This window comes from Phlebotomus papatasi, chromosome 1, assembly GCF_024763615.1.
Source record: "Phlebotomus papatasi isolate M1 chromosome 1, Ppap_2.1, whole genome shotgun sequence".
NCBI lineage: Eukaryota > Metazoa > Arthropoda > Insecta > Diptera > Psychodidae > Phlebotomus > Phlebotomus papatasi.
The window spans coordinates 8,218,380-8,227,764 of NC_077222.1; the positions used below are offsets into that span (position 1 = coordinate 8,218,380).

Consider the following 9,385-nt stretch of genomic DNA (forward strand, 5'->3'; position numbering starts at 1 on the left):
CTCTGAATTGAGGAGAATGTTCAAACTACCCTGGTGACTGAAAACTATATTTAAACTATTAAAATTAGAAAAAAACATATTGAGAATTTAAAATTGAGGAATTGGTTTGTGATTAATTTGAAAAACTATTTCCTAAATAAATTAGTTATACAAACGTATTCGGCATGGGTAGGGGAAGGTTTTCATGCTTAGCACATAATCTGGTTTCGAACACTTCATATTTTTATCATATTCCTTTAATGAATATAGCTATTAAAATATATTGCCATATGTAGGTTAGACTCATTAAAAAAATATGGAAAAAATATAAAGTGTTCGAATCCAGAGTATGTGTGAAGCCTAAAACTCTTCTCCTAAAATTGATTTGTGTAAAATTTTTAGTGTTTCTTTATCTTTTTTGAGCAAAATGATTTATCATTTAGTATTTTATTCAAGATTTATTTTTCAAATGTACTTTTTTAAATATAAAATCTAATTAATTTAATGCTTTTCTTCTAACAAAAATATCTCTGTATGTATTTCAATTGCAAAAGAAAACTAATTATTTAATTTTCACAGTTGTTTGGATTGAACTGATTGAATTATTATTCAACAATGCTTTGACTAATGAAGTTCAACTTTGAAATTAATTATTTGCATTTGAAATATATAAATGCAAATGTATATTAAAACTTTGCCAACAAGTTTATAACAATTATTATCATAATAATTTAATATACTTTTGTTCAAACAGAATTGAACATTTGAAGGAAAATGTCTCGAAAGAAGTCAAAGAAGCCTCCTCGTGATGAAACGGACAATACGAACAAACTGTTGCAGGCGGAAGCGTGCAATCACTTGAAGGTATTGTTAGAAACATCAATATACTACTAATAATAACATATTGTAGATTTTCCTTTTAAAAACGAATTATTCAATTTCCTTTTTATTTCAGTCCAACAACTACGGCAAAGCTTTGAATTCGTACACACAGGTAATACAATCTTTTTGCAAAAGAAAGGTAATCTCTTTTTTTTAATTAGGATTAGAATTGTATTGGGTTAATTAATTAATTTAATATGAGAAACAAACAGAAGATAAACTTCCCCTTAAGCTGGAGGTAGAAAAACAATATTGGGAATATCAACAACATTTACACTAGGAATTGATTGATTCTCAATCCTATTATATCTATCTGGGATATTGGAAAGCATATATTTGATTACATATAAAGAAAAGCAATTCATTGATTCTCAAAGTGGCGTTGTCATGGATTTTTTCGCACTCAAAGTGTTTAATTGGATACCTCTCAATATAAGTTTTTGAGTAAACATTTTGACAAAAAATCTCTGTGTTAATACTGAGTGGTTAAAAATGCCCAATAAAGCAGCAAAGGATATCTTGGAGACGGACAAGGAAGCGGAGTATATGCAGAGCTTCGTCCGTGGTGGAGGTTCAGATGATGAAAGGGAACCCATTTCGCACCATAAGGCCGAATTACCCAAACAACTCTCAGATTCCAGTGATAAGTCCCCGAGAAAGGCCAAGTAAAATTGAATCTAAAACTTTCCACAAACACATTTGTGGATGAAATTGAATTTAATTCAATTGAACTGATGTCTCAAGCAGAGCTGGAGCTACAAAGGAGCCACCAAAGTCAAAGAAGCGCAACAAACAACGGGAGTACTATGAGGAAGTTTACTGTGACAAGGATAGGGCAGCTGCTGTAAGCATCGGAAGCTTCGATATCAAGCAGAGTCTCAATCAGAAGGCTCGTCAGGAGAGGAATCTCAATCTATCGCTTCCGGAAGAGGCTGAACCTGGAGCTCTGCTGGCGCTGGGCATGAGGGAGGCTAAGAATGGGAATACTGATAATGCTGTTCAATTTATATCGAAGGCACTTCCTTATTATCCTAATTATCTCTCATAGCTTTTACATTTAGAGCCCAAATAGATTCAGGAAGGCTGATCATCGAGTATATTTAGCTATAGATGAGAGTAAAGGATTAGGAGAAAGTGCCCATGCTTTACACGGTCCCAAGCTTTACAATGATTAAATTTTTCGTATGTTTTTTAATAAATGTGACTCATCCCATCCATATTTTAAAAACTAGTGGAAATTGTCTTGTTTTTAAAATTTATTATTTAAAATATATTAATTAGAAACATAAGAAAAAATTAGTCATTATAAAGCATGGGACCGTGCAAAGCATGGGCACTTTCCCCTATGTAAATTAAATTTAGGCAAAGGATCTCTAATGGGTTCTAATGGGATCCCAATGGGTTAAGTGGTAGAGCACTCGCTCTATGATGCAAGTATCCCGGGTTCGAATCGCCTTTAGGTCACCAGAAACTTTTCTGGCGTTAAAGGTGTTCGAATTGCATCCAATGAGCTTCACTGCACTTGATTCCACGGGACATGGGACTGACAACCTCATCCCTGTATTACAAAAAATAATAATGGATGTTCCGAACTCCCTTGTGGGAAGGCCTAGTGCCCAGTTCCTCTATGGAACGTTGTGCAACCATTATTATTATATTATTATTATTAAAGGATCTCTAATCGATGATCCTAAGTCCTCTGTGTAAGACAGTTTGAGATAAGTCTTTACTGTCAAATTTTACAAACTAAGTATTCTCGATGATTAGCTTGAGTCTATTTGGGCCCCTTAGGGATCTCAAAAACGTTTCAACCAATAGAAAACGTTCATTTTCAACATGGCCGCCAGTTTCATGAACTTTATTGGTCGATAAACAAAAGAAGCGGTATGATCCCATGACAAATCAACAAACAATTGAACAACTATTTGTAAATCAAATGTCTGAACTTTAGATGTGAAATATTTTGTTAAATTGCAACATTAAAACGTGTTGTATATGCTTTACTTATCGATATTACTTGTAGTTTTCATAGAGGGCTTTGTTTGACAAAATATCGATCAATTGTCGCAAATCGGAGGCAGCCAAAATCCCGAAAGGGAAAAAAATCCCGAAAGAAGAAATCCCGAATGTTCAGAATCCTGAAAGGGATGAAATTATATGGAGGATAATCTGTAGAATAATTTCCCAAGACGCAGAAAATTTTAAGAATTCGGAATTCTGGCTTTCGGGATTTTGGCTGGCAGGATTTTGACTGGAACCTGTCGCAAATATCACTTAACAATATTCTTTATGTATCGATTTAATGTCGATCAATTCAATTTTGTTCGATTTAAAATTTATCTCATGCAAAAAAGGTGCAATAGTTGCTTAAATTATTCTAATTCTAAAATTTAAATTATTCCTTATGCCTTTGGCACACCTTTTAGCTCGGTATAATTTCATAAAATCAAAATTCACGTCCCTTTCTTTCTCGAAAAATTTGCATTAGTCTATCCCACTCTTTTGGTCTCAAAATTGGACTGAACCAAATTTAATTTGGTGCTATGTTTAAAAGAAGAAGAAAAGTACGAAAGAGTAAAATAGACGTATGCAAAGCTTTTAAGAAAGAAAGGTGTGTGAAATTTGACTTTATGAAATTTTCCTGATGTAAAATGTGTGCCGGAGCCATAAAAATTGTAACTTAATACATTTTTCTAGTGGTTCAATTTAGATGGTTCAATTTTAAGAAAAATAGCAGTAAAAATCAAATTTTGTCAGTTAAAACAAAATTAGTCAGTAAAATATTAGATTTTGATCGGTATAGAACGTAAATATTCACAGAAATGTATCTAATGTTAGCGTCACACGGCAGACCTTTCAGATCAGGAGAATTTCATAAAATCAAAATTCATATCTCTTCTTTTCTCAAAGTTTTGTGCACTCTTTTATCTTTCTCATTCTTTCGTAGTCTTCTTCTTCTTCTTTTGGACATCACAAACAAATTCAATTTAGATCAATGCAATTGCAAGTGCGAGAAAATGGGACTGACATACCGAAAGAAATAAATAAATAAAGAGAAAAGAGTGAGAGAAAGAAGTAATATGAATTTTGATTTCTTGAAATTTTTCTTATCTACACATTGTTTTAGAGCAACAAAAAAATAAATTTGCTCAGTAAAATGTTAAATTTTGGTCATTAGAGATCGTAAATATTTACAAAAATGGATATAATCAGCGTTACACCGAAATACCTTTCGGATCAGGAGAATTAGATGAAATCAAAATTCACCTCTCCTTCTCAAATGTTTTGCGTATATCTGTTGCACTCTTTCGTACTCTTCTTCTTTTTCTGAACATCAAAACAAATTAAATTTAGTTCAATTCAATTTGAGTTTCAAAAAATGGGAGAGGCATATCGAAACCGTTTGTGAAAGACAGAGATGTCGATTTTGATTTTATGAAATTTTCCTAATCTAAGAGGTGGCTTGAGGTATGGAATATCTCCGATTTTTCCAAATAAAATAAATAACGCTTTATTTTCCTTTTAACGAAATTTGTATGAAAATTTGACTTCTTTTAAATTGAATTGTACTGATCAAATTTGACTTTTTTCTGAACTAATTCAATTTTTACTTTTATTTGAACCAATTTGAACAGTACTTTAATCAACTTAGTAAATTATTATTATTCTGTTCTCAATTTTCTACTGAACATTTTTACTTATTTTTTAGTGAAAATATGAGTTTTTCCTGTCAAACATTAATGGTACAATAAATTATTAAAATATTAATAAAAAATAAAGAAAAAATGAAATAAAATAAATTGAAATTAAAAACAAAAATAATTATACTTTTCAAAAAGTTGAGAGTAATTTATTATAATTTAATTTTTTGTTTATTAAATTTAAATCTGTATCATTTTTTGATTTTTAATTTATTCAAATTAGTTTATGAAATAAGTAAAACTCTTTACATCAAATCGACATATAAGAAAATATTTACATTTTTTTACTTAGCAACATGCAATAAACTGGACGATTTTTCGATAGATTGTTGATCTATGCTGCATCCCTACTACACTGAGAGAAATCGAAAAAAGTTAAAATAAACATTCCAGAAATGTTTATTTTGCCCTGAAGTATTGATCTTAAATTGATGTAAATATTACGCTTTTTATGTGTATTAGGGGTTAAAATTACCCTTTTCCCATGTTAATTTTACCCTTAGAAAGGTGTAAATTTAACATTAAAAAATGTTAATATATTTTTACATCTAAAAAGTGTTAAAGTTATAAGGAAAAAAAGTTAATCGCACCCCCGTTTTTTTCTCAGTGTAGCTGATACTGCATTTATTATGATACTTATTATTTATTATGATTATAAAATGTTATTAAAGTTACATTATTTAATTAAATTTGAAAAAATAATCACTATTCTACAAATTAACTCTACTATAAATTAACCGTTTTTAACTAATGATGAAAGATAGAAATATTTTCAGTCAGTAAATAAATAAAATTGATCAGTAAAAGAATCCAGTAAAACCAGAGATTGATCAGAATTAATTTTTAAACCAATCGGATATATCATAATTTTTCTTTTATCAAAAATATCAATAGTTTTTACAATTTAATTTAAATTTGGGATTTCTGATTTTTATATGTAGGGTAAAGTGATATAAGTTGGACATTGGGTTACAAAAGTTGGACAATTCGCCAGTACAATTTGGACATGGCTTTTTTCTTGATAAATACAGTACAAAATTTGTTTTTTAACCAGCAAATTATAAAACTAAAGCATTAAAAATATACAAATAAAACTGAAGTACTAAATGTATCAAGACAAAAAGCCCTGTACAACTTGTACCATTGTCCAACTTGTACCACTTTACCCTATTACTGACCAAATTTCGTTTTTACTGACCACTTTTACCATAATACTAACCCCTTAAAACTATGAAAAAGCACCTACCTAAAGCACAACTTACAAACTTTCGTGTCTTTTCAGGCTCTAGAGCTCAATTCCCAAGATCAGAATGCATTGGTGGCCAGAAGCAAATGCTATCTTCTACTCGGAGAACCAGACAAGGCACTCCAGGATGCTGAAACAGCCCTTATTGCTGACAAAAACAACATTCGTGCAATTTACCAGAAGGCAGAGTCTCTGTACTACTTGGGACAATTCGAGCACAGCCTCATGTTCTTCCACCGTGGACTGAGACTTCGTCCAGAGCTCAACACCTTTCGCCTGGGTGTCCAAAAGACCCAGGAAGCCATTGAGAACACCATTGGAGCAGCCCAGAAGCTCGATCCGAAGCTAGAGAAGTCCAATGGGAAGGACACAGCATCTTCAACCAACCGAAGCACCTCGACTAAGAAGTCACGCAAATCCAAAGCTACCAAAGCGGATCTGGAGCGAAGGGCTGCCAGGAGGCTTCTGGGAGAGTTGTGTGTGGACAAGGAGTATCTTGAGAACTTGCTGAAACATCCAAATCTCAAATTGCTAAGCTCAGAATCCGATACCGAACCAATTTCTGGATTGGCTAAGGATGCTGTTACCTTTCTCAATACGCGTCAGGAATTTTGGCGCCAACAGAGACCATGCACGGCGCTATCGAATAAGAAGATCATGGAAGCTACAACATCAATGCCTAAATGGTTTTAAGGTTCCTAAGCTCTAATTTATAATAAACTGCACAATATCATTATAATAATAAATCAAAGCAATTTTATGTAAGAAAAAGCATTTCATAAATAATTTGTATAATCATGGTGGTACAAGAAGTAGTTTCAACTTTATATGGCTTTACTGAGATTTAAAAATTAAACTGCGAATGCAACACTTTCATGCAACAACTTTAAGAATACACTAAAACTGGTCAGGAAAATAATTCTAAAAACCAAGCAAAAAATGGTTTACTACTTCTGAAACTTTAAATAATATATGTTTAGATATTTATTTTACTCTTTAAACTTTGAAGGATTTAAGAAAGGAAATAGAGTTCAGCCAAGATAGTGTCCAAAATCATCTCAAACACATAAACTATTTTAAAGAATAAAAAACCAACTTATTAATTTAAAAACTAAATATTTCAATAAGAATTTAATTTTAGAACAATAACAGAAAGAGAGAGCTGAACTTCAGGGCAGGAGCAAAAACCGTTTGAAACCAAATAAACGTCAAAATAAGTTTGTCCAGGTAGCGTTTTGACCTTTGACGCATAATTTTCATTTGACGTTTATTCGGTTTCAAACGGTTCTTGCTCACATCTGACTTAGAGGATAATAATTAGCATTTTGGACAAAAAAATAATTAAATTTCGGTCACTAGAAAATTTGAAATAATTATTCCATTAAATAGTTCTTTCATTTTAGTAAATACCTCAAAAGATAACCTTAAATCGTTTTAAACTGTGTCTTAAAAATTTCATAAAATCTTAAACATAGGTAGGGGAAGGTGAGACAGTTTGAGGCAGTTAAACAGTTTCTTACAATTCTCATACTATAAGAAAAACTGTGTTAATATTTTAGTAATCATCAATATAATTAGTAATTATTGTTTTAGAACAATTATTTTAGTTATTAGTAATTTTAAAAACTTTACTTAAAGTTAAAGTAAACTTAAAAGTTAAAGTAAAGTTAAAGTAAAGTACTTAAAGTAAAAGTTACTTAAAGTCAAGCTTACAACTGCTTCATCTTCCTCTATATTGTTTATTATTTATGCGTTTTAAATTGGTTAGTAAAACTCGTTTAGTTTTTGGTTTTTATAAAAATTAAAAAAAAAGAAACGTTAAAAATAACAGATTAGTATAAACGTAAAAATTAAAAAATAGAATATTGCGACTATTGCGGAATTGTCACTTTCTTATTAACTCTTTTTTAAATCTCACACTTTAAACTCAATATTATCACAATTTTCGTATAAAGATTTCCACCAATTCACTTTTACTTGGCAGTAATCAAATTAAATAAAACATTGTCCAAAAAATTTCTGCATTTTTCTTATTCTTTTTCCCCCTTTAATAACTTAAAGTGGGTAGTGACTGTCTTTACGCGATTTGTGTCAGTTTTGGATATGTTTTAGTGATTACCCAGACGGACATTTATATGAAAATACCGTTGTATCATTCCTAATAACGGTTTTTCAAGGTCAAAGATTAAAAAGACACTAGAGAGGAAATTTATCAAGCGAATGGGGTCATGTTTGGGCTCGTTGGAAAGGTCTTCGAATTTCCTATAAAACTGAACCGGTTCCAATCGTTCCAATCGGTCCTGAACCGGTAATGAACCGGTTCGTAGCCGATAACTAATTTTTATCCGAAAATCTTTGGAAAGTCCAATAGAGTCTAATTCTGTGTATTTTGTATTTCTATGAACAATAGGGACAAAAATAGCCCAAAAATAGAAGTATTTTTTCTGACAATATCAATGAATAATATTTATCGCTTTAATGAAAAATATTACGTATGAGTATTGTAGTTTTTATTGCCAAAAGGGTTTTGCTTAAAAAAAATTGGAAGTATAAAAAATAAATAAAATCAATTATGAATTTGAGAGTTTAAAACTTTGCCATTTTTGAGCTTAAATAGTTACTACATAGCAAATAGATAAAGACTTGCAAAAAATATTTTGGATTCCTTCAACCTTCTACTTTACAATTATGTACAGACATAAGAAAAAAATAACTTTAGGTAGTCAGGAAAAATTATTTTCTTTATGGTACACCGGTGTTCCTATCGTCCTTAACTCTTTCCGGACCGAAGCATATGCTTCAAAGTCAATTTCATCATTTTTTAATCAAAAATATCTAAGCTCAGGAATTAATTGAGGTCCTACAAAAAATATCTTACATTTGGACATCCTTATAGTTTGTAATCATCCACAAGAATCGGATTTTTATCAGTTCTGAATAATTAAAAAGATTGTTTTTCACAAACATTCATATATGCTGCTTTGGGTACTCAGAGTCCCAAAAGAGACGAAAGAGTTAAAGGGTTAAAAGGTGATATCACAAAGATTCGTTTAAGACTCAAAAAATCCATTATAAAAAAAAGCAATAATTAAGTTTTAATTGTCTTTATTTCAGTTAAAGTTTTAAAGATTTTTTTTAACATTATTTTGAGGCACTATTTACTAAATTTATAAATATATAGACAGTTTATATAAATTGTACAAGATTTATATCAATCTCTTATGAACCACATTCCCCACTAAATGTTTATAATTTATTACACTTTTCTTATCTAATCGCTAATATTGAGAGACTTGAGAGAAATTCGTTGCACATCTAAATTTTGAATTTTAGCACATTTAGTACAATGTGGCAGTTTTGTCTTGAATTTTTCCAGTATTGCCAGATGCAAAAAGGCCTTTTAGGTTTGAAAAATGTAACGTATTTTTACAATTTTCTGTAATTTTCTAAGCTTTCTAAAAACTTCTTTAAAAAGAAATTTCAGGAAAGCTCTTCATTATCCCCTTCAAAAATAATTTTCAGTGAAGAATTCATTGAATTCTTCAGAAAAACGACGAAAAATCAGAGAAAAACGTCG

The 9,385-nt window shown here is 30.7% G+C and overlaps 1 protein-coding gene across 1 annotated transcript; it reads left to right on the plus strand.

Moving 5' to 3' along the window:
• Positions 1 to 1,353: 1,353 nt before the first annotated feature.
• Positions 1,354 to 7,824, plus strand: LOC129799047 (outer dynein arm-docking complex subunit 4). Its single transcript, XM_055842643.1, has 3 exons — positions 1,354 to 1,526; positions 1,591 to 1,876; positions 5,845 to 7,824. The coding sequence occupies exons 1-3, from the start codon at positions 1,354 to 1,356 to the stop codon at positions 6,499 to 6,501; spliced, it is 1,116 nt and encodes a 371-aa protein (XP_055698618.1). The 3' UTR covers positions 6,502 to 7,824.
• Positions 7,825 to 9,385: the final 1,561 nt, after the last annotated feature.

What these genes read in the sequence shown, in the direction of transcription:
- LOC129799047 (XM_055842643.1), top strand. Translation starts at nt 1,354, where the DNA reads ATGCCCAATAAAGCAGCAAAGGATATCTTGGAGACGGACAAGGAAGCG. An exon ending in AAGTCCCCGAGAAAGGCCAA is followed by an intron (nt 1,527 to 1,590) that starts GTAAAATTGAAT and finishes TTAATTCAATTG; the next exon opens with AACTGATGTCTCAAGCAGAG. An exon ending in CTGTTCAATTTATATCGAAG is followed by an intron (nt 1,877 to 5,844) that starts GCACTTCCTTAT and finishes GTGTCTTTTCAG; the next exon opens with GCTCTAGAGCTCAATTCCCA.